Here is a 26,705-nt window from a genome sequence, read left to right as displayed (position 1 = left end):
ATGGTAACCACGCCCACTTTTTGTATATATAACATTTTGGAAAACAAAAAAACCTGATTATTTAGTAAATACTACATCTATTACATGTTGCCTGATATTGAGACTCTTGATTAAACTTTGAAAAAAATTTTTAAATGGGCGTGGAAATTTTACAAATATTATTAATCATAAATCAAAAATCGTTAAACCTATCGTAACAAAATTTGGCAGGGAGGTTGCCTTTACTATAAGGAATGCTTCTACGAAATATTTACGAATCCGGTTAAGGGCCACGCCCACTTTTATATAAAATATTTTTAAAAGGGTCGTGGATGAATAAAATTAGCTATATATTTGCAAAAAAGAGCTTTATATCAATGGTATTTCATTTCCCAAGTGGGTTTATAACATTAAATAGGAAAAACTTCAAATTTTTAAACATGGGCGTGACACCGCCACATTAAATTGGAAAACACTAAAATTTTTGAAAATGGGTGTGGTACCACCCCTTTTATGATTAAGCAATTTTCTAGTTTTCAGGAGCCATAACTCAAAGAAAAATTAAAATATCGCAATGAAATTGTGTACACATATTTTCCTTATAACACAAAATATTTCTAGTAAAAATGGACGGGATCGGTTAAAGACCCCGGCAACTTAGATATACAAGAAGTTTAAAAGGTGTAAAAGTGTCGTAGACTAGAATAATAACCTGTAACTTAGCAAAAAATAGTTTGGAATCAATGATATTTCACTTATTAAGTTTTATTGTTGGAGGAAATGGTGAGACATTTTTTTTAAACGGGCAGTGCCACGTGTTATGTAGAAAAGTTATTTATTTTAAATGAAATGTACAGTTGTAGCTCACACTGAGTATATAATGTTCGGTTACACCCGAACTTAGACACCTTTACTTGTTATACCTTTCATGAACATGAAATGGTATATTAAATTTGGTCCGATGTTTGTAACGTTGAGAAATATAGAAGATAGACTCACCATTAAGTATACCGAATTGATCAGGGCGACGAACTGAGTTGATATAGCCATGTCCGTCTGTCCGTCCGTCCGTCCGTCTGTCTGTTTGAACGCAAACTAGTCCCTCAAATTTTAATATATCTCAATGAAATTTGCCACAAGCATGTATTTTTGTATTATATTAGACATTTGTCGGAACCGGTAGGATCGGACCACTATAACATATATCTCCCATACAACCGATTGTTCAGATAAGACGATTTTGGTCATTCCTGCCGCAATTTAGAAAGTATAAACGTGAAACTCGGTGATATATATTCTAATATATCATAGAAGATATCTTGAAAAAAACACTTTGATCGGATCTATATATAGCATATATCCCATACAACCGATCGTTCAGATAAAAAGATTTTTGGCAATTTCTCCCTTAATTTCCAATATAAAAATGTTAAACTTGGTGATATTTTTCTATTATATCATAGTAGATTTCATGAAAAAATCATTTCGATCGGAGCTATATGTATAAGTGTATACCTATCCCATACAACCGATCGTTCAGATAGAAAGATTTTTGAACATTTCTCCTTTGGTTTGCAATATAAAAACGTGAAACTTGGTGATATTTATTCTAATATATCATAGGAGATTTCCTGTAAAAATCATTTTGATCGGAGCTATATATAATAGATATCCCATACAACCGATCGTTCAGATAAGGGGGTTTTTTGATATTTTTTATTTTATATTTATCTTAAAAATCGTTTAGGTATGTACATCTTTTCACTATATATTTCTTATCTTATACATCCGATTATTTGGAGGTTACGAACGTGATAAGATTATTGTTCAACCCCATTCATGAAAGGTATGAAGTTTTCGGCACAACCGAAGACAGTCCCGTCCTTACTTGTTTTCTTTTTTTCTTGTTTTGCTGCTATCATTCCCCCATGATTTTTAGCTAAAGCAAACTGCGGTTTTTTCAATTAACCATGGAAGTGTTATATGTACGTATGTATGCATTTATGAATTTCGTTTTTAATATTTCCGTCAATGGTGCGTAAGCTGGTGCAAATTATTTACCAACTTACATACTCTTATTCACATAAATTTATATCTACTTGCATCACTTTCGCTGCAATATATTTCTACTTTATGTCAATTTGTGTGATATCAGATTATCCGGCACTTGATATGTTTGCAATTCATCGAGTCTCGAATATGGTATTAAATAATATTAATAGAAAAAATATGCATAAGTAATTTTTATACTCAGTTGAGCAGAGCTCACAGAGTATATTAAGTTTGATTGGATAAAGGTTGGTTGTACATATATAAAGGAATAGAGATAGATATAGACTTCCATATATCAAAATAATCAGGATCGAAAAAAAAATTTGATTGAGCCATGTCCGTCCGCCCGTCCGTCCGTTAACACGATAACTTGAGTAAATTTTGAGGTATCTTGATGAAATTTGGTATGTAGGTTCCTAAGCACTCATCTCAGATCACTATTTAAAATGAACGATATCGAACTATAACCACGCCCACTTTTTCGATATCGAAAATTTCGAAAAACCGAAAAAGTGCGATAATTCATTACCAAAGACAGATAAAGCGACGAAACATCGTAGATGAGTTGAATTTATGGCGCAGAATAGAAAATTAGTAAAATTTTGGACAATGGGCGGGGCACCGCCCACTTTTAAAAGAAGGTAATTTAAAATTTTTCCAAGCTGTAATTTGTCAGTCGTTGAAGATATCATGATGAAATTTTGCAGGGACGTTACTCCTATTACTATATGTACGCCTAATAAAAATTAGCAAAATCGGAGAAGGACCACGCCCACTTTATAAAAAAAATTTTTTTTAAGTAAAATTTTAACAAAAAAAATTTAATATCTTTACAGTATATAAGTAAATTATGTCAAGATTCAACTCCAGTAATGATATGGTGCAACAAAATACAAAAATAAAAGAAAATTTCAAAATGGGCGTGGATCCGCCCTTTTTCATTTAATTCGTCTAGAATAGTTTTAAGGCCATAAGTCGAACAAAAATTTCCCAATCCTTGTGAAATTTGGTAGGTGCATATATTCTACGACGATAACTGTTTTCTGTGAAAACGGGCGAGATCGGTTGATGCCACGCCCAGTTTTTATACACAGTCGTTCGTCTGTCCTTCCGCATGGCCGTTAACACGATAACTTGAGCAAAAATCGACATATCTTTAATGAACTTAGTTCACGTACTTACTTGAACTCACTTTATCTTGGTATGAAAAATGAACGAAATCCGACAGTGACCACGCCCACTTTTTCGATATCGAAAATTACGAAAAATGAAAAAAATTCCATAATTCTATACCAAATACGAAAAAAGGGATGAAACATGGTGAGGTAATTGGATTGGTTTATTGACGCGAAATATAACTTTAGAAAAAACTTTATAAAATGGTTGTGACACCTACCATATTAAGTAGAAGAAAATGAAAAAGTTCTGCAGGGCGAAATAAAAAACCCTTAAAATCTTGGCAGGTATTACATATATAAATAAATTAGCGGTATCCAACAGATGATTTTCTGGGTTACCCTGGTCCACATTTTGGTCGATATCTGGAAAACGCCTTCACATATACAACTACCACCACTCCCAATGAAAAACTCTCATTAATACCTTTAATTTGATACCCATATCGTACAAACACATTCTAGAGTCACCCCTGGTCCACCGTTATGGCGATATCTCGAAACGGTGCCCACCTGTGGAACTAAGCATCACTCCCTTTTATAATACTCATTAACACCTTTCTTTTGATACCCATATTGTACAAACAAATTCTAGGGTCACCCCTGGTCCACCTTTATGGCGATATCTCGAAACGGCGTCCACCTATGGAACTAAGGATTACTCCCTTTTAAAATACTCATTAACACCTTTCATTTGATACCCATATCGTACAAACGCATTCTAGAGTCAACCCTGATCCACCTTTATGGCTATATCCCTAAATGGCGTCCACCTATAGAACTATGGCCCACTCCCTCATAAAATACTCTTTAACACCTTTCATTTGATACCCATATTGTACAAACAAATTCTAAAGTCAACCCTGATCCACCTTTATGGCGATATCCCTAAATGGCGTCCACCTATAGAACTATGGCCCAATCCTTCATAAAATACTCTTTAATGCCTTTAATTTGATACACATGTCATACAAACACACTCCAGGGTTTCCCTCGGTTCATTTTCCTACATGGTTATTTTCCCTTATGTTGTCACCATAGCTCTCAACTGAGTATGTAATGTTCGGTTACACCCGAACTTAACCTTCCTTACTTGTTATTTATGGAGCGAAATATGCGAAAGAAGCGAATTGAATTAAGAGTTCACGCAGTTCTATTTTTGCTCAGTGAAAAACAAACTTTTGTATTTTTTGGACTTAGTATTAAAATAACTGTATTTAAAAAAATACATTTTAGTATTACACGAAGATAATTTCGTTACACGTGGAAGTGCATCATCCTGCTTATCCAATTATGAATTTTCAACGAGATCATAAAAAACAGAAAATCAGAAAACTTATAGGATCGTTTGACAGTGATATTGCAGGTGAAAGAAATTGTCTGGTGAGCACGTGTGGAGTTGTAGCGTATCAGGCTTCACTCGTGAAAAAGGAATAGGTTTAATTATGTAAGATTTAAACTCATTTCAATAATTCGGCGAGCAAGAATGACATCATCCTTAGATATTTCACGTTTCGCTCCTTATATACATGGAAATTGACACTTGATCATGCTTTTCATTGGCAATAGTTTGACAAAAGACTTTACACCCTCATTGTAGATACTAAAGATAGCCTGGCAGAATCCTGGATGATCAACCGGACGCTTAATGTTTTTGCGGATCTAATCGACTTACCTACTAAGATGAAACTGTTCGACTGAGAGGCGAATTAACGTCAAATGACTTACATCCGGAAGTATTGTTTTTTGCGTTTCAGTATGACCAAAACTATTTATTTTCACCGTCTATCAGGAATGCCAAATATAGTGGAGACGTATTAAGCTTTTTGTTAAATTAATAGTATCCGTCTATGCTTTTCATCTTTTCATAATAACTTTCAGTTTGCTCTACGTTTCGCCATGTCTGCTTCAAGATAGAACACAGACATATGGAAACTTCTGTTCGATCCCCCACCTTCAATTATATGCGTTTTAGGAGCCTGTTATTACAGATATACCTTACGGTGGGAATATTGTAATGCTTGATCAAAATGGACTGTGTGTTTACCGTTGAAAATATTTGAACTACACCAACCCAGAAGTTGAAGGCCAAGCGCTCCCTTCGGCTTTATTTGACTTACATAGGTTTCTAATACTCCGATTCTGTGAGGGTCGTACAATGATCAAAGTAATGATGGATGATCAAAAGCAAGAGTAAATATCGGTTTCCAGTGATTTTATTTGACTAAACTTATTTATTTATATTTATGGCGGCCACCGTGGTGTGATGGTAGCGTGCTCCGCCTACCACACCGGATGCCCTGGGTTCAAACTCCGGGCAAAGCAACATCAAAAATTTTAGAAATAAGGTTTTTCAATTAAAAGAAAATTTTTCTAAGTGGGGTCGCCCCTCGGCAGTGTTTGGCAAACGCTCCGGCTGTATTTCTGCCATGTAAAGCTCTCAGTGAAAAGTCATCTGCCTTGCAGATGCCGTTCGGAGTCGGCATAAAATCATGTAGGTCCCGTCCGGCCATTTTGTAGGGAAAATCAATAGGAGCACGATGCAAATTGGAAGAGAAGCTCTGCCTTAGATCTCTTCGGAGGTTATCGCGCCTTACATTTTTTTAAACTTATTTAAATAATAGCGCTATCAGATGAGCTATTTCAAATTCGTTCTACCCTGATTGTCACTTTTCATTTCCTGCGTTGAATTTCACATTCATCTTTTCCGTTATGAAATGTCTCTTGTTATCGGCGGTCACCGTTTAAACGGTTGAGTGCCAATTAAGTAAGTAAGTTGTCAGTGGCCAGTTAAATAAAATTTTTCTAAAATATAACGACCCTCCGTGGATTGAAGCGATTGCTATCGATATTGATAACCCTTTGCGGGAGTAGACCACCATTAAGATATAAGCACCCGACCTTCCCGGGAACTATTTAATATGACCACATTGAAGCTTCTGGGCTATTGCGTTAACCACCCATTAGTTACGTGAGAAACTAGAGGCTCGTCTGCTAAAAAACAGAATTCGCCAAGTGTAGCTGAAGTTGAAAATTCGGCAGGATAAGCTATTAAATGCGCTGGAAACCAATTGAGGAACTCAGATTAATTATATTGGTTTCGCGATAACTGTCGGCAATTTGGAACCCTAAAGTAGACCGAGTCTTCCACGACCCATATGTCCAACTCAGTGTACAAAACCCCATTCTTCTGCTTTTAAACATGGGTGAAGGTATGAATACTTGCTTTTTGTAAATGAACCTATGCCAAATAATGATCCAATTACTAGAGGTTTGTTCTCCAATGATCACAAAGCTTTGACACTCCCAAATTGAAAAATCTGGCCGGATTTGTAGAAAAAAAAAAATGTTGCACTTTTTTGAAAGACACCAAATTTATTTGTTGGAATCTTTTCGCAATTTAAGTCAACAAATATATCAGGAATTCCTCGAAAAAAATTTTTTTCAGAGATCTGCATGAGCTCAGATTCGATGGGTAAGCAAACTTGCCCACATTCAAAATGCTATATCTTTGGTTCCACTCGTCGTATCTTATTTTATATATGTATGTTGTAGTTAAGTTGACCATGCATGCATACCCAGGCAGTCGTTGGCTGTATACAATTGTAGTACGTACTTGCTGCAAGTAAATGTAAGCAAGTTACTCTAGGTCAGATCAGAAATGAGTTAATATCTTTTGAATTACAAAATTGTCCAAATTAAAATAAAAAGGGTTTTTTAGACGAAAGTGTATCGCATATTATATATATTTCTTCGAAAATATTCGTGGGAGAAAACAGTATGTAATAATTATTTAAAAAATTCATTTTTTAATCATTATTTTGATTTTATAAAATTAAATATTTTTTAACGCGGTTATAAAGAGAATATTGGTACCTTCAAAATAAAATAAAAACTAATAAGATGCGACGCGTGGAACCAAAGATATAGCATTTTGAATGTGGGCAGGTTTGCTTACCCATCGAATCTGAGCACATGCGGATCTCTGAAAAACAAATTTTTTTTCGAGGAAATCCTGATACATGTATTTGCTTATTTCGTGCGAGCAACAAAAAAAGTTTGAGCTGAATCAAAATTATGAAATCTCAAAAGTTGTTCGATTTGTAAAATAATGACCATCTTATGAAGTAAGGAAAACGGGGAATAATTCAATCCCATTCAGCGAAATTTGTAGTAGAAAAGTTGTATATTAGTAGTGATAATAAATTTGTAAATACCAACAGGTTTTGGAGGAAAAAATTCATTTTGTAATTAATATTTCGTGAGTTAATAAGAGTTATGTTGGTTTCGGCATTCTTTCAGAATTTGTTTGATGAATGCCGTACTTTAGAATTTTATTCAAAAAATACACTATCTCAAGTGTGTTTCAAAAACTCCCTATCTGAGCTTAAATTCAATGCAGGGAGTATATGAAATGCATTCTGAGATAAGGTGTTCTTCAATCCAATTCTACATTTGTGACAAATCCTGAAATGGGAAATTTTTGAAAAATATTTTGAAATAGGACGATTTTGAACAGGTAGCCGGCATGGGGTGATATTCTACCTAGCAGCCCCAATGAATTAACAATAAAATAATTTAAACAAACTTTAAGTTAAACGGTTTTATTGAAAATAATACTTATGAGGAGTGTGATGCTAGTACCTAGGACCTACCCAATTATTTTCTAGCTTTTAGTATTATTATTACTTCATGTAAGTATTGTTTTCAATAAATAACTCACTTTTTTTTTTTAATTATTTTATTTTCAAGTTTTTAGTCTTTATTTAGTTTCCTATTATTTCTCATTCTATTTAGTTCATTTAGTGACTGATTATTACAAGAACTCTTTCCTGACAATTTGTTACAATCTAAGTCCTCAATACAGAAACAAAGACTTTACTCGACTCTGCGCCACGTATGCTTGTCCCTCCTCGATCTCCAAAATATTTTGATGTCACTTCTACCGGACTGTATATAATATTTGTTCCAAATATGAGCCAAATCGGGCATCATAGGTCGCTTTCTGTTCATGTATGTATTATGTGTTCATACAGGCCACTTTGTATGTTGGATTCAATAGGAAAGATTCTTGAACGTATTATTAGTGAGCGTCTGCAGCATACCCTGGAAAGCCCAGGTGGCTTGTCAAATAGTCAGTTTGGATTTCGATAATCGAGATCCACGATAGATGCAATACAAACAGCTGTCAATATAGCCCGCGGAGCCATAACCGGAGGCCAAATTAAAAGGAAGCTCTGTGCACTGATAACTCTGGATATTAGAAATACTTTTAACACCGCGAACTGAATGCAGATAATGACAACGCTACGAAACTTTGGCACACCTGCTTACCTGCGCCGAATAATTGGTAGCTATTTAAGCGACAGAGTACTCTTTTTCGATACGGATGAGGGACCTAGAAAGCACAACATCACGGGCGGTGTCCCTCAGGGATCTGTTCTAGGTCCAACTCTTTGGAATTCGATGTATGACGGCATGGTACAAATTAACCTTCCCGGAGGCACGGAAATTGTCGGCTATGCAGATGATATTGTCGTAGTAGCAGTGGCCAAGAAACCTGATCTGCTTTAAGCATTATGTAATGACACCGTGTGAAGAATAAAGAAATGGCTGACGAACATGTGGCTGGAGATGGCTAGCAATAAGACAGAAGTGATTTTGGTGAGCTCAAAGCAGACTGTGGACGAGTTAGACCTAACCATAGAAGATTATCAAATAAAACCAAAGCCTTCCTTGAAATATCTAGGAGTAATCATTAACTCAAAACTAAATTTTAAGGAGCACTTCAGGGCGATGGTGGAGAAAGTTTCTAGAGTTAGTGGAGCCATAACGCGAAAAGTTCCCAATATCGACGGCCCAGGCGAAGCTACCCGTCAGCTATATATGCAGCACCAGTATGGCACGGATCCAAAACGTTCCACCAAAAAGATATAATAGCGGCCTAGCGCATTACTGCTATACGAATAGAATGTGCTTATCGGAGGGTATCCGACGACGCGATCCATGTTTTATCTAGGAAAATCTCTATAGATCTACTCTCAGGTAAAATTGGCGATCTGTGTGCATTGCAATCAGCTGATTATCTGAAGATGCTAAGAGAAGCGCAAGGTCAGGAAGAATAGTTAGATGGCAAGAAGGGTGGGAAGAATCGAGAAAAGGGCGCTGGAACTTCAGGCTAGTTCCAAATATAGTGGAATGGTACGAGAACACGGTACGAAAATGCGGCGAACTAAATTACCACCTCACACAGATATTGAGCGGGCACAGCGGCTTCAACGAATATCTACATAAGCGAGGGATAGAGGAGGATCATTTCTATCCACATTGTCCTTCCGAATTGGGCGCAGAACATGTATAGTTTCACTGCCCTCGTTTTTACGGCGAAAGACTCACTGTACACAGAGTTTTTTGAGATATAGATTGTTCGACAAATATATTGTTCGAACGCTGTGAGCAAGATGGCCTTTATAGTTATGACGAAACTGATGCATGCTGAAAGGGAGCGCAGAGAAATGCGCATACGCACTAGTGGCGACTAAATCGCCTTTCCCTCCGTGACGTTATGCCTAATGCCGGTCCTAAGGGGTGTGGATACATGAACAGGATTAGCTTGGATTCATTGGGCCACTTGAGGATAGTGCGCTACCCCAACCTCCAATAAAAAAAAAAGCTCGCTTTATATTCATGTATGTATTATGTGTTCCAAATATGAGTTAAATGGGGCCACAAATACGATTTTTTTGAATACCTCGATCCTTGCGCCACCTATCGGAGTTTTTTTATTATTATCGTATTGTCATCGGGTTCTGATCTATATTCCAAGTTTCAAGCTTGTAGCTTATCGGGAAGTTACTTCAATTTCAATTACAAAATTCGGGCCTTCCAACCAGCCTGTCAAGTTAAGCCAAATAAAACCGTTTAAAAAAGCTGTTAAGAGTTGTTTCTCGCAATTTATTTTTTGAGTCATAAAAAAAATAAAAGTAAATGGCTTATGGTCTTAGAACTTTATATTCCGGCTTTGACTTTGACAGAAGAGTTAAGCTTTTTTGCGGTCCTGCTACACCGGGCGTATTAACCTTTTTATTCTGAAATTTTGGAAAGCTTCTTTCCCCTAAGTATTCATAGAAATATTCCAGATAAACCGTTAATTTAGAATATTCGAAACACTATTTGATACTACCTCACGAGATCAGAATGTATCAAATAAGTATATACACAATATTCCAAAAATAAACCGAATCCACAAATTCTTTAATGGAAATGAATGTTCCGAACATTAGGAGTATATCTTGTTATGGCATTTCCAATATTTATCAATGACATTTCTACGTGAATCGATTTGCTAGTCCAGTTTTTAACGCTGAACGTTGAATTTTGAATTGGTTTAGGTTTCGTATGTTCATAGGTTTACGAAAGTGCACGATTCCTTGATTTCCGTACTTTTCATAAAATATAAAATTGCCACACTAATAGATCATGACATGGTTACCAAATTCATCATAAAAAAAAAAAAAAAAAATGTGAAATGAATTATGCAGTTCAGCACTTGTCGGGTATTTGTAAACGGTTACTTCCTATTTTACTACTATAATGGATTTCAATTCGATATGGGAGCAAAATGGCTGCACGTGTCAAAATATTTGTCAGCCGAGCAAACCTCTTGTGATTGAATCATAATAGCAACCAATTTCGACAATATTTTCGAACAAATTCAAAAATTCGAGAAAATGTCAAGAAATCTCGAAATGTTTATTAGGAAATTCCTGTAGTATGCAGTTTTGTACCTCAGTAAAAATTATTCTAATGGGTATAGGTCTCCCAAAATTCATATTGATTTGTGACAATTTTTTTTTTTTTTTACTTTTTTTTTTTGATGAATGTTTCAGTTTTGGGGCATATGAAGAAAATGCTCGCTGGGTTTAAATCATTGTTCAAATATATATGGTTGGCTCTTATGTACAGCAACAAAATATGTCTGTTCAAATTGTCAGAATCTGTATATTGGTATTAGGCAAATGTAATAGCGACGTCAATTGTTATGTCAAGCATTGCAAGATTGTAGTCGACTGGATTTTGAGATATTGAATTCGTAAACAAAAAATCGTGATTAGAACAATAACTTTTCATGAAAAACATGAATTGATGTCATTGCAAATTATATCAGCGAAAACTTCATAGAATTAATGGCTAATCGATTGCTATCCATACCGCATACAAATTGGACAGCAAATTAATAAATAGCTTGAACTCTGCGGAGGAAAAATGCAATCTCTTCTCTGCCGAAGGACACCAATTGATTGAAACACAATAAAAATCAAGGAAAAGATCTGGGCGGGTTCGACTCCCACTCCCGGGAGGAAAAACCTTTAAAGAGATTTACAAGGTATAATCGAAACAGCTTGTCCGTCATGATGTCACGTTGTTTAAATTTTTCCCAAATTATTAAATAAATTATAAAATTAAATATTGCTTGAAATAAATGTTTTCATACATTTAAAGCGATACGGGCAATCCCCGGTTAACTCATGAAATGATCTCCAGTTTCGTTGCTGCAATCAATAAAATTGTCCGAGTTTCTCATAAGCTTGGTAATATTCTCTGAAAATTTAAGAACCACACTGCCCTTATCCCGATCATTAAAAGCAATAGAATTTAATATATGTTCTACAATTTAGTTTATTACATTAAAGGAATCAGGCCGAGGCCATCACAAATGAAATGGGTGCAGCAATCAGAATCACGAGTCATCAAAGAAGTCGGCCAAACATTAAGACTCAATAAGATGAAGATTATTACCAACTTTCAATATATATTCCTTTTTAGCTTAAATGTTAGGTCAGGCATTCCAGGCTCCCTATCGCCCCACGCAAATAGTCGGACAACTGCAAAAGATGATGTACCATAACTTTAGCGACAAGGATGTAGAGAATGTTTTACAAAACCCAGAGGTATATAAAGCAAACCTTCTTTACGTTCCAGGTATTAAAAGAAATAGAGCTATAAGTTAAGTATCAGACGACAAAAAATATCCCAGCAACAGTGCTTCCATGAGAACTCTTTGCCGCGTTTCCAGTGACTACAATGAGCCATTTTCTCTACGTTACACCATTTCGCAACAGGGTGAAATATGAAAGCTCTTTTAATAAATATTTCGGAAAAAATCGAAGCGTTTAAGGTCTTTAGGAGCTTGGATCTCCACATATCACACACTTGGACCTGTTCTTTTTTTATATTACAAATTTTAATTTGTAAATATATTAAGTTTGAAAATGAATTTATTTAATTTTCGAAACAGACTTCAAGAACAACAGCTTTTTGGTTGTGTTTGTAACCTTTGTTTACGTTTTGCATTCTTTATTTCCTTTTGACAATTCCATCGATTATGCAATGAAAATAATAAAATCAGCTGATGAGATGAGCCAACCACATAAATTAGCCATGGTTAAAATCTAGAATACCCTCATACGCAAACAAATTCTTTAATTTAAAAGTTCCAAAATTTCTTTGAATTCTCTCGCGTTTCGGAATATTTTCCAAAATGTTTCGACATTTGTTTGTTTAGTTTCAATAAACAAAAATCATATAAGCATTTTCTTAAAATAACTATAATAAAAAGAAAATAATATTCTTGACGAAATGTGAGTAAAATGTTCACTGCTTATGTTTTCTTCACTGATGTATATTTGGGAATTTTACTTATATTCTGCAAGAAACACAAATACTAATTACATACAAAATAACACCTAAAGCTACTAAAAAAGTTAAACGTAAACTATTATATCAAATAATTAAACCTTTAATCGTTTTTTTAATATTTTTGCAGCATTGCTACGTGCCACACATTTTTGATACTAAAAAACCTAATATTTGTTAACCAACTTAAAAGGCGCCAAACAATCAATCACAGCAACACCGATCAACTAGCGCATATTCAATATGTGTCGAGCATTTAATGTTGGCATCTCAGCAACTTTGTTGCTGATTGCTTGCAATTTTTTATTGAGCATCGTTACGCCGGCACTATCGTTAGCCGTACGCTCCAATTTAGAGATTGTCAAGCAATGGAAGTTATTCCCATTTCGTTTTCCGTCACATGCACCAGTCTCTGATCTAAATTACTTCAATCCAATGAATGTCGTGCCAACGAGTATGACAGTCGCCTACGATCGCATTTTTATTGCCACACCTAAGCTTTTCGCTGGCGTACCAACAACACTTAGCTATGTGTCAAAGTCTGACTACAACGAATCACCAGCACTGGAAGTAAAAAGAAAAATAAAATAATCAACAATAAAAATTTGTTATATTTTGACAATTAAATGGATAAAATTTTATTTTGTTGTATTTTTTGCCAATTAGGCCTATCCCAATTGGTCGTACACTGTAAGCGGTCTGACAAATTTTAGTTGCAGCGATCTGTATTTGGTTTCTGTATATCGCATGCGCATAGATTCGTGTAATCGTTTATGGGTTTTGGATGCTGGAGTTTCACGCACATTTGAAGACTCTGAACAGACTTGTCAACCTAAAATATTGGTATTCGATTTGAATACAGATCAAGTGGTTAAACGCATAGATCTACCTGTAAGTGTAATATTTTTAAACGTGAAAATGTTGCTTTATTAACTAAATTTTATTTTGCAGAAGGATGTCTTACGTAATCAATCGATTTTAGTAAATTTAATAATTGATGAAACTACATCAAAATCGGGCACATGCGACGATGTATTTGTTTATATTGCAGATACAGTTAAACCTGGTAATACTTGTTGAGAATTAAGCTAGGAGTATTAGTTAAAATTTTAAGGTTTGAAGATTTGTCTCCATGGTAAGTGCTCCTTGACAAAGGAGTGTGAATTATTTCAGTAAACCATAATGATTTAAAAAAAAACCAAAAAATCAAAAGCTAAAATCGCACTATTTTTTTATAGGAAGATTGCTCTTTAAGTGAATAAGTATATATGCATCTACCCTTCAGAAAAAAAGCTAACTACGAACTAACTACAAATTGACTTCCTTTAAACCAGTGTACACTATGATCTACTTATTTTTTTTGGGAAAAGCTAAGAAGTATTTCGGTTTGCTTTTTTTATTTCTCAATTATTTATTTATTTATTTAATTAGTTCAAAAACTTAAAAATATGATTGCATTTATTAACAATATGTACTTTATCAAAAATTTTAAATTAAAATTTTTAATTATGACACGTGTATCACTAATTCATTTAAATCTCAAAAACTATATCATTTAATCGGCCTAGATTTGGTGTAATCATACAACCGGCTCTTAAGTAAGTTTCTGTCACAATTTTTAATAGATTAAGGTGGTGTGTTGAAGCATTATTTTGTTTCGATTCGGTTTTATAATTGGGCAATTTAAAATCATTTCTTACGTGGTCGCCATGGCAGCACTACGTGACTCTACAAGGGTGGTAATAGCTAACTTTTTGTAACTAGCTTAACCGTCCTGTGCATAGATGGGTACCCGCGTAACTTTTGCTTATTCAAAAGCCATTTTTAAATAATCTACAAATAGAAACGAGTTAAAATTTTGTGGCATCGCATGGGAATAAGTTTTCTACAAAAAGGAGAGACAACTTTTTCAAATATGATTTCATAAAGATGATTTTTTTAATAAATTAGTTTTTATTACTAGTTCTCATGGCTGGGATGCCCAGGTACCACTCGTAGTTCTCACGTATGAACTGCCTTGTGGTACCCGTGTACCCAGCCATGCGAACTAAGAAGAAAAATTATTCATGAACAGGAAAGTTAAAGTCAGTTACTTTCTGGAATTCGGCAAACAAGTCTACTCAAAGTGGGATTTTTTTTAGAAAGTGATATTTTTTTCTAGCAACGCACAAAAAAAGATTCAGTCGTAATACAAAAAATGTACAGTAGACGAATTAAAAAAAAATATATACATATAAAACTTCTTGTATTTTACTTGTACCTAATTGCACTGGCGTAAGGCCCACCATACATAGGTGAACTAAACCAGACATACGACAAACCAGTTCGTTAGCAGAAGACACGAAGGGATAGGATTTGAATTTTCGTTCGTTTATAGCAGTGTCAAGTGCGAAAAGTTTTGAAATTTCATTCTTAAATATTTTGCAAATGGATGCGCCAATTTTCGTATAATGTATATATATAGCTAACTCTGTAGAACTAAATATATGTTTTTTTTAGTTGCATCGCAATACGCTCATCATTCTCCGAGACGACCTATTTCCAAAATTTCATACATTGATTTAAAATATTTACATTATTTTTATTATTAAAATTCTTTTAATTATTATTATTATTATAATAATAATGAAAAAGTACCATTGATTAAAATATATTCTCCTAATTTTTAATTATTTCTAAATAGCCATTATCGTTTACGATGGAACACGTGACATGGTTTGGCGTTTAGTGCATCCAGCTATGTGGCCCGATCCAGATTTGGGCTTAGTGCAAATTCTAGATGATAAATTTTTCATAATGGATGGTATTATTGGATTGGCTTTCGATACAGTCAGCGGTGATTTATACTTTCAGCCATTAGCTTCTGATCGGTAAGAACGATTTTTTATTCTTTGAACTTCTGATGTTGGATGTGAAAAGTTTTGTTGTTTTTAAATTAACTCGCACAGGGGCTGAAATTTAATCACAATAGGAGTAATTTTACTGAAAACAAATATGTAGGTTCGCGTGTTTTGAGAAGAGTTTTGCAGGCTTCTTGTAACTAAGAACAGATACCGACAAGTAATTGTTATAATCAGTTGAGCAGATCTCACAGAATATTGTAACGAATTTACTGCAAATCCTCTTATTTGCAACCATCTACTAAGTTCGAATCACTAAACTGTTGAATAAATAACTCCAATATTTAATAATGCAAAATGGCTTTTATTCAAGTACTTCACAATAAATAACTCTACTATTGATCGACAGATAGCGTGCTTAATCGAAACTGATTGTAGCGCCTCTACTATTGCTGCCTTTTATACTCTTTGATTTCCTCGTTGCATCTTCTAAGCGCTTCTGTTCTAGAATCTACTAGTTGGTTATTGTTATAATTATAACTACAGATGCACGTGTATAGCTCTCATATGCGCGTGTGTTTGTGAGCGACATTTCCACAATTATAATTGGATATCTCAGATAAGATATCTGCACGTGTTTGTGCGTTGCCTCTCCGCTGCGTGTACGTGCATATGTGTAGACATAATGATTGATTCGTTTACGTAGATACATATTGATTGATTTATGGATGTGCATACAAAGCGCTGCTTAGCATCGGGTTAGAGATGCCAGTACCCCTTAGTGTTGCTAATATTCGTAACACTTCCCTCCACCCGATCAGATAAATCTCCCGATCTAAACGCCGCTAGCATCTCCAAATGTACCAATCTTCTACTCCGTGATTTCCCAATGGTTTGTGTGCGGTAGATGGTGTCACTGATTTTCTTCACAACTTTGTACTGGCCTTCCCAATTACACCGAAATTTGGATGGAACACCTTTCCGCCGGTGAGGGTTGTATAGCAGTATCAAATCTTCCTCAAAGAAACCTTCCGAATTATTGTTCTCATCGTACCTGCGTTTCATCTTACTACTCATTATCCTTGATCGTTCCCTCGCACTTTGTTTTTTGTCCAATGAACTACTTTGTAGAGCTTGCTCTTGACGGATTGGCTTCACATACTCTGTATCGTTCCGACTTTTCCCAGCAGAAGTGCGCGCTGGCTTGAAACCACCCTTACATTCTTTCTGGAAAATTCTTTCAGTAGTTTTAGTGTGTCCATTAGGTTTCGTCAATGCCAGTGTTTCTCTCGCAGGTACTTTTTATTTCGCTTTATTTCACCCATTCGATCCACCAACCTTTACCTTTGACTTTCGTGGTCTTTATCGGGTATTCTCCACCAGTACTCGATTACTGCTGAACCCTTTCTCCAAACCGAAGCTAAGTGGTATATTCTGGTTCTCATAACGCATCACCCTTCTCTGCATATCAATCTTAATGTCATTGTCAACCAAGAAATCCAATCCCTATATAACTTCATCAACAATCTCCGCCACAACGAATTTGTGTAAAGCCATGACCTTGCCAATTAAGACTTCACAGATCACTTCTCCCCGAACTTGGTTATACTCGCCAGTGACCGTACGCAACCTTGCTTCAGCAATGGCTTTACTCTCCTCTTGACCAAATCAGATCGGATCGAGGAATGAGATGCGCCCGTATCTGCAGTCAGTACACGCTCCTTTCCACCCACATTTCCTTTGGCGGTAATACTGCTCGATTTCCTTACAGTTTGCGGGATAGGTATCACACGACATTCAATAGCTGGGGCAAGTTCTCGATCTTTACATTTGACTCGCTCTTGTTTATCTTCTCCAGCTTTGCGTTTACGACCAGCCAAGTTGGAACTACCATGACCGGTGCTGCAATGACGTGCTATGTGATTTTAGTTACCGCACTTGAAACATTTCATAACTCCGGTATTGTTTTGTTGTAATCCCTTCAGTGCTTCCAAAATTGTGTCTACCCAATCTGGCCTTTCCACTTCCACGCGATGAGCTTTGTATGCGGGCTTACTCAAAAGTGACGCTGTTTCCTGGGCCAGTGCATGGGATACCATTTCAGCAAATGTTGGCTTTGGTTTCGCGTATGTGGCTTGCTTCATTTCGATGTCTCGTATGCCGTTAATAAAGCTCTGAATCTTTACCCTTGCAGTGTATTCCACGGGTGCGTCCGCATTTGCAAGATGAGCCAATCTTTCAACATCCGAAGTAAAGTCCTGTAATGTCTCAGTTGCTTTTTGGTAACGGCTTTGCAAATCAATTTGGTATATCTGTTTTCTATGCTCGCTTCCATAACGTCTCTCGACAGCGGCCATCAATGCTTCATAGTTGTTCCGCTCTCCTTCGGGAATCGTCTGTAGGATTTCGGCTGCTGGCCCCTTCAATGCTACGAATAGAGCAGCAACTTTATCTTCAGCATTCCAGTTGGTCACTGCTGACGTCTTTTCAATTTGAAGCTTGAATACATCAAAATAACAAAGCCGTCAAAACATGAAATTTTCACCCTCGGATTGCTCGCTGGAACAGCTGGGCGATTTAGTTGTAACTGTCGCATAAGACCTTTCAACGCTTTTATCTCGGCATCAATTTTGTCCTCGAGTTGTAAAATTATTGCATCCTGCTCTTCCAGTTTCGCAAAGAGCTGCGATGATACCTGTTCCGAAATTTTTGTCGACATTCCAGATATACGTGTCTCTTGCGCTTCCAGTTGAGATGACATATATGTCTTCTGTTCTTCCAATTGAGATGACATTTGCGACGCCATTTCTGAAATGCGTGTCTCCTGTGACTCCAGCTGAGATGCCGTTGTCGATGTTTGTACATATATTTTGGTCGTCACTGTCTGCGGTGTTTCGTTTTTTTCTTCCATTCTTGTTGTTGTTTTGTCTCTATCATAATGAAAGATATAATCTTCAGCATAGATGATTCTTTCAAATACCAAAGCTACACTTAGTCGTTTTTGTAGCTGGGCTTTATCGCCAAAAGTAGCCAATCCATGGACTTCCAACTCCTCCCTCAGTTGCTGGATCGTTAATTCACTCAACTTTGCCATGTCCATGTTGTATTCTTAGTCTTCGGAATTTATTCAATAATTCCTCTTCTGACACCAATTGTAACGATGTTACTGCAAATCCTCTTATTTGCAACTTTCATTAAACTGTTGAATAAATAACTTCAATATTTAATAATGCAAAATGGCCTCTATTCAAGTACTTCACAATAAATAACTATATTATTGCTCGACAGATAGCGAGCTTAATCGAAACTGATTGTAGCGCCTCTACTATTGCTGCCTTTTATACTCTTTGATTTCCTCGTTGCATATTCTAGGTGCTTCTGTTCAAGAATCTACTAGTTGGTTATTGTTATAATTATAACTACAGATGCACGTGTATAGCTCTCATATGCGCGTGTGTTTGTGAGCGACACTTCCACAATTATAATTGGATATCTCAGATAAGATATCTGCATGTGTTTGTGCGTTGCTTCTCCGCTGCGTGTACGTACATATGTGTAGACATAATGATTGATTCGTTTATGTAGATACATAATGATTAATTTATAGATGCGCATACAAGGCGCTGCTTAGCATCGGCTTAGAGACGGCAGTACCCCTTATTGTTGCTAATATTCGTAACATTATCTTAATTTTGTTCGCATAACAGTAAACCGTAAAGGCATAAACTAATCGAGATAGATATAGACTTTTATATATCAAAATGATCTGGGCGAAAAAAGAAATTCATTTATCCATGTCCGTCCGTCGGTCTGTTCGTAAACACGATAACTTGAGGCTTCATAATTTAATTTGGAATGTAAGTTCCTGGCCACTCATCTCAGGTCGCTATTTAAAATGAACGAAATCGGACTATAATCACGCCCAATTTTCGATATCGAAAATTTCGAAAAACCAAAAAAGTGCGATAATTAATTACCAAAGACGGATAAAGCGATGAAACTTGGTAGGTGGGTTGACCTTATGACCCAGACGCATGGACCGGCCCACTTTTAAAAGAAGGTAATTTAAAAGTTTTACAAGCTGTAATTGGCAGCTGAGTATGTAATATTCGGTTACACCCGAACTTAGCCTTCATTTCTTGTTTTATTATCGGCTTATTATCGAATATATATATATCGAATTATTTTTATCGCGTTATCGTTTTGATATCGTCTTGTTAATTCTGAGTTATAAATAAATAAATGTAAGGCGCGATAACCTCCGAAGAGATCTAAGGCCGAGCTTCTCTTCCAATTTGCGTCGTGCTCCTCTTGATTTTCACTACAAATTGGCCGGACGGGACCTACACGTTTTTATGCCGACTCCGAACGGCATCTTCAAGGCAGATGAGTTTTCACTGAGAGCTTCTCATGGCAGAAATACACCCGAAGCGCTTGTCAAACACTACCGAGGGGCGAGCCCGCTTAGAAAACTTTTCTTATAATTGAAAAACCTGCTAGATGAGTTATCGGATTTTTACTAGCATCTTAACGTCTTCTTATAGACGGGTTTCAGTTTTATCATCGATTTAATATAACATATATTCAAGTTTTATCGGTATTCATTTTGTTACAAATGGATGGGATGTCGTTAAAAATCGATAACACCTCGATGACATATTCGTAACAGTTCGATAACTTTTCGATTCCAAGTCGTTTATATTTGATAAAAAATCGATAACTTTTGGATAAAAAAACATGTTTTGATGACAAGTAGTTAAGTTTTCTATAAATATCGGCTCGCCCTATCTAATAGGTGCGACCACTAAAAAATTGTCACTAACATCATCTAGCAGGAGTCCGAGGAAGCTTGCAGATTCAACAGATTTTGGTTCCACATCGCATTTGAAAAGATGGTTGGTGCCAAGTGGTGACACGTTATAATCGGCACATATATATATATATATATAGGGGTTGATTCTGAATAAGCACGAATTTAATCTATTACAGTATATAGATGGGAGATCGCTTTTTCCAACTGCGAGTTCCATTTATTTGTATTTGTGCATATTTATGGATGTGCTTGAGGGCCTTTTCACGCTAAATCCAGTATTTTTGAATGTAAGATATTGAGGCGTAATTGACGTGAATATCCAATATGGTTGACATTTGCCATGTCTACGTTATAAATACGTCTGGTAAAAAAACTGCAAAGGCTAGGGAGATAGTCGCTAATTTTATAGCTACGCTTATCGACGGATGGGGCGGGACCTGTTTCCATTATCATGCAGTTGTCAGCGTAGGACACAACTGTTACTCTTTCTGGTGGAAAAGGAAGCTGCGATATCTAAAAGTTGAGCAAAAGGTACCAACCTGTGGCACTGCTGGTGCATTCTTTCACGGTTTGAAGTTGCGCTCCTAGACTGCACTGCATTAAATTTAATTTGGTATATATGGTGGAGCTAGTCAGGAAAAATAGCTGTGTTTTTTTCACATCAAAATACGTTTACGCTTAAACTTTATATGGACTGCTAAGTGGCAAACTTTAAATACACCTCTGAAATTGCTACGCATAAAGTTAGTACTACTAAATTTCAATACGCATTATACTCAGATGTAACTGAAATATGTGTCTATCTTTCACGCTCTGCACAAATTCTATGTATTCTGTGCGCGTCCACTATTTATCACAACTGATTCCGCTATATGTTATACACAGAAATACAACAGAGGGTTCTGTCTCCGCTTTTCGGCACACCCTGTGCTGTAGCTAGTTGTTTAACCATTGCCGCTAGATGGGTCTCCTAAGCATTATCTAAGCGAGAATAGGTGTTTTTTTCACGCGCAAACGAATCGTATACGCGTGTAAAAAAAAAAACACGGCTAATATTAAATATTTGATACATTTTTAGTAATTTGACATAAATTTCATATATGCAACTTATTTATGAATATTTATTTGTTTTTTCTTTTTTCACTTTCCTAGCATCTTCTCCATAAACAAAAAAGGTCTACGAGCTGGACCACGGCGCTTGCACGACATTTTACCCATACGCTTCTTAGGCAAAAAATCCTCGCAAGGTTTACCACTTTACCTAGCGCCACAAGATGGTAGCCTTCTATTCAGTCCACTTACCGAAACCGCAATTGTATCATGGCATCCAAAAACAAATCAACAGGCATTGTTATTCTATGATGTAGAAGTGTTGCAATTTGTATGTGATATTAGTGATTCACCATGGGAGCAAGGCTACGTATATGCGGTATCCTCAAAGTTCAATCGTTTCACTTTAGAAAAAGTTAATCGACAAGAAATCAATTTCCGTTTAATGCGTTTCAAGTTCCCTCATAAAAATGCTGTGCAAGCGCGAGCATTATTCACATCATCGGAAAATATCAGAGGCGATTTGTATACGAGCACGAACGGACAACGCGTGAATGCTTACAATGATAGCGATTATACGAATGTCGATGAACGATCAGTGCCATTACCCAGCCATATCTACACTTTGGAAAGAAGTCATAAAATTTATCAGCATAACGGTTTAAAAAATAATTTACACACTTTTGTGGGTAGTCAAACGCCACATATTGTAAACGAATATCCACTCGAGCAGGCGGGATATTAATATCAATTGAGACATGGTTTGAACTAATTTTGTTTGTTTTATGAGCCATGAAAGGTTGTAAGTTTTTACAGGAGAGGAATTCAGATTCTTTTGTATAAATGTAAATATTTTTTGTAAAAAATCTGCTGTATAACAGTAATAATATTAGTTTGATTTTGTTTTGAAATTTGTTTAGTGCTGTGAAAATTTTCCAAATTGTATGTAAATAAAAACCGAAAATACTTTTTTAACTTAAGCGACATCTGTAGTTAATTCTTGTTAACTTACATATCCTGAACTTTGCAGTTTTCAACTTTTTTCTCTTTCGAATTGTATTTAAGAGCAACTGCGCATGGCTTTTCAAAGCTAATATCCTTCTCCCAAAAAAAAGCTTGACTTTTATCAGCTGCTGAGTATCCTGCTATTTTTGCAAGCTTTTAGTTTTGTATATATTGCGAAAGTTTCATAGTAAATCTTTAGTCGTTGACGGCTCTTTGATGTGCGAATTACCTTGTAAACGGCAAACCGCGTACGGATTAAAAAAAAAATGTATAGCTAAACTAAAAAAAAACATATACCTTTTGTATGAAAAGTGAAAATTTGCGAAGAAAACAAAATTAAATTCGTTTCGGTACGGTTATATTATCTATTCTATAGCTAATAAATTTGTGTACAACTACAACTGGTTTTGTAGGTAGGGCGAGCGTGCACGTTGCGTATACGCCATAGCCAAACCTTTTCAGGGCATACAAATCTGTTTATATGCTTAAACTTGTGTTTAATTTATGTATGTGTTGGTGCTTGAATTCCTTTGCATTGCTGTTATGTAAATGTTAATTGCTATGTATGTAAAACAAAATTTTGAATTTAAGGCTAACAAAATTCTAGCAACAAGTTAAGCAAGTGTATTACAAACAAGTAAGTATAAGAAAACAGTGAATATAAAAGAAGGTAAATTAGAAATCCCAACATGAAAAGAATTTCGCAGTCACAAATCGTTCACCGGTATAGGGACAATTACATCCCTGCAAAAATGCGATTTACTTAGGCTAAATCCGGGATGATTTGCAAAGGATTATGGAATTATAGCCAGTTTTATTCTTTTCATACATATTGGAGTTATCCCTTTTGTTTGAGCATGTCCTATGGAGACACTTTAGTCCCTGTTTATACATAAACGGGTAGTGTCAGACGGATTCTCTTCTTGTACCCCTACGGGTACTGTCGGACAGATCTTCTTCGTACGCTCGCGGGCGCTATCGGCCAAATCTCTTTTGTTCGCTTGAGTACTGTCGGACAAGTCCTCTTACAAGTCCTCCTACTACTAATTTTTAAACTCTTATACAATATTTTAATTTATTTTTCGTATTGGTTTTGTAGAAAATTAAAAATATGTGGTATTGGTGTTTTGGGTTAGGTATAGGGCCCTGCATTTTTCTTAAATAAGTCGATTCAATTTCATTTAATCTGTCGATTTTTTATTATTATGGCAATGATGCCATAGTGTCATATTTTATTGTGAATACCAATTGGAAAGAACCAGAATAGATGTAGGAATAACGAAGACAAACAAAAAACCGCTGTGATGGCTGATTGGTTGGTTATAGCAGCGGCGCCTAAACGTTGCCGTTGAAGGAATTTAGCAGCTCCCGAAATGGATCTATACAACGAGCTTTGGCAGTTGTCTAAATTTTTTCTTTCTTCTATTTTAATTTAATAATTTTTTCAATTAAGAAAAAACAAAATTATCATAACAATAATAATGATAAAATAATTATTGTTAGGCCTTGAGCTCGATTCAAACCCGCGATCTTACAAATCAGTAGGCCAATATACAAACAAAAAATTGAAAATAATAAAAAAAAACAATTTAATTAACGAAATTTTATAAAAAATACCTCTTCTGTGTTCGTGCTCGCTGCTATATGTACATACAATTCAAATTCTTCCGTTGAAAAATACACCTGCAGCTTTCACATCATATTTTCAAATCAAAGTTTTATTATACTCAGCGAGCTTTGTACACAGAGTATATTAACTTTGAGTGGATAACGGTTGGTTGTACAGGTATAAAGGAATCAAGATAGATATAGACTTCCATATATCAAAATCATCAGTATTAAAAAAAAATTTTGATTGTGCCATGTCCGTTCGTTCGTTCTTCCGTCTGTTCTTTAACAAGATAACTTGAGTAAATATTGAGATATCTTCACCAAACTTGGTACACGAGCTTATTTGGACCCAGAATAGATTGGTATTGATGTAGTAATGACCGAAATCGGATGATAACCACGTCCATCTTTTATATGTGTAACATTTTGGAAAGCACAAAAACCCTAATTATTTAGTAAATAAAACACCTAGAATGTTGAAATTTAAAAAAATGGGCGTGGCACCGCCCACTTCTGATAAAATCAATTTTACAAATATTATTAATCATAAATAAAAAATCGTTAAACCTCTCATAACAAAATTCGGCAGGGAGGTTGCCCTTACTATAAGGAATGCTTTGAAGAAAAATTAACGAAATCGGTTAGGGACCACGCCCACTTTAATATACAAGATGTTTAAAAGGGGCGTTGACGGATAAAATAAGCTACATCTTTGCAAAAAAGAGCTTTATATCAATGGTATTTCATTTCCCAAGTGGAAAAACTTCAATTAATAAAAATGGGCGTGGCACCGCCCCTTTTATGACTAAGCAATTTTCTATGTTTCTGGAGCCATAACTCGAAGAAAAATTAAAGGATCGTAATAAAATTGGGTACACAAATTTTCGTTAAAGCAGGAAATGTTTCTAGAAAGATGGACGAGATCGGTTAAAGACGCCGCCCACTCTTATATAAAAGATCTTCAAAAGGGTCGTAATCGAAAATAATAAGCTATATCTTAGCGAAAAAGAGCTTTGTGTCAATAGAAGTTTACTTTCTAAATTCAATTATAACGCTAAATTTGAAAACACTAAAATTTTTGAAAATGAGTGTGGCACGGCCCCTTTTATGACTAAGCAATTTTGTATGTTTCGGGAGCCATTACTCGAAGAAAAATTTACATATCGTAATGAAATTGTGTACAAATATTATCCTTATATCAGAAAATATTTCTAGTAAAAATGGTCGGGATCGGTTAAAGACCACGGCAACTTGGATATAAAACAAATTTGAAAGGGTCGTAGACTAGAATAATAAGCTACATCTTAGCAAAAAATAGTTTTGAAGCAATGATATTTCACTTATCAAGTTTTGTTGTGAGAGAAAATGGGGAGACATTTATAAATTTTTTTTTGTTATATAGAAAAGCAATTTATCTGAAACGAAACGTACAATTGAAGCTCACGCTTAGTATATAATGTTCGGTTACACCCGAACTTCGACACCTTTACTTGTTTTCTTTTATTTTTTGATAAGATATTAAAAATTTTAATACTTGGCGCCGTTTTATCACGCTAACTTTGATGTTGTGGAAATTTGTGTTTATAAAGCAGATAAGTTTTAAAGTTCACGTGAGAAAATGACCATCAGAAGGCTTGAGTGGGAGAGGCTAACTTCGAATTTAAGTTGATTAAACGACTGTAGTGAAGTATTTATAAAATTCATATGTCTGTCGGAAGTGAGTCTCATCAATATCACATATGAGATTTTGTCAAGCAAAGTGAACTTTATCAGTTCTTGGAAAGAGAATTTAGGCGCACCTTGATTGTCAATTTTAAGTCATCATTTTATAGCACGAAAAGGCAATATTTATAAGCCAAAAAATCTGTGCTTGGGTTTTCTGATAAATTTATATCGTCATATCAAATTAATTCTAGAAACACCCGTGTTCCGGTTTAGAAAACTTCTCCCTCGCCCTTTGATACCATACGAAGTCTCATCGCAATGGTATAGAAAATAAAATTAGTCAGTTCATAAGGTCATTTATTACTTTCCTATTGTATTAAAACATCTAAATTTGTGAAGCGTCTTATCCTTTATGTAATATTCACAATTTTTTTGTTGGTAATTTGTAAAAAGTGTCTAAGTTCGGGTGTAGCTGAAAATTATATAACCAGCGTGAGCTTAATTTGTACATTTTATTTCAGATAAATTACTTTTCTACATAACACGTGGCACCGCCCATTTAAAAAAAATGTGCCCCCTTTTCCTCTTACAAGAAAACTTGGCAAGTGAAATATCATTGATTCGAAATTATTTTTTGCTAAATTATAGCTTATTGTTCTAGTCTACGACCCTTTTAAATTTGTTTTATATCTAAGTTGCCGTGGTCTTTGACCGATCCCTACAATTTTTACTAGAAATATTTTCTGCTATAAGGAAAATATATGTACACAATTTCATTACGATATGTTAATTTTTCTTCGAGTTATGGCTCCGGAAACA

The 26,705-nt window shown here is 35.4% G+C and overlaps 2 protein-coding genes across 5 annotated transcripts in view; both read left to right on the top strand.

The window, feature by feature from the left end:
- Positions 1–22,585, top strand: part of LOC137243647 (major royal jelly protein 1-like) — a 54,530-nt gene extending 31,945 nt beyond the window's left edge. For 2 of the 3 annotated variants that reach the window (XM_067771558.1, XM_067771566.1), the window contains exons 2-6: positions 13,033–13,472; positions 13,569–13,793; positions 13,854–13,968; positions 15,586–15,772; positions 21,708–22,585. In XM_067771558.1, coding sequence (XP_067627659.1) covers positions 13,146–13,472; positions 13,569–13,793; positions 13,854–13,968; positions 15,586–15,772; positions 21,708–22,350 — 1,497 coding nt within the window. In that variant the 5' untranslated portion in view covers positions 13,033–13,145 and the 3' untranslated portion in view covers positions 22,351–22,585. Of the gene's footprint in view, positions 1–4,466; positions 4,590–13,032; positions 13,473–13,568; positions 13,794–13,853; positions 13,969–15,585; positions 15,773–21,707 lie in introns of those variants that run through there. The other variant, XM_067771574.1, reaches the window with a different exon arrangement.
- Positions 22,586–22,861: 276 nt separating this feature from the next.
- Positions 22,862–26,705, top strand: part of Gycbeta100B (guanylate cyclase soluble subunit beta-1-like) — a 522,131-nt gene continuing 518,287 nt past the window's right edge. For both annotated transcript variants that reach the window (XM_067761157.1, XM_067761156.1), the window contains exon 1: positions 22,862–22,960. The gene's annotated coding sequence lies outside the window, so the exon portion shown is untranslated. The remainder of the gene's footprint in view (positions 22,961–26,705) is intronic.

The sequence above is a fragment of the Eurosta solidaginis genome, chromosome 1 (assembly GCF_040869045.1).
Source record: "Eurosta solidaginis isolate ZX-2024a chromosome 1, ASM4086904v1, whole genome shotgun sequence".
Taxonomy (NCBI): Eukaryota; Metazoa; Arthropoda; class Insecta; order Diptera; family Tephritidae; genus Eurosta; species Eurosta solidaginis.
The sequence above is the reverse complement of the archived record's forward strand: the minus strand, read 5'-3'. Positions and strand labels throughout refer to the sequence as shown.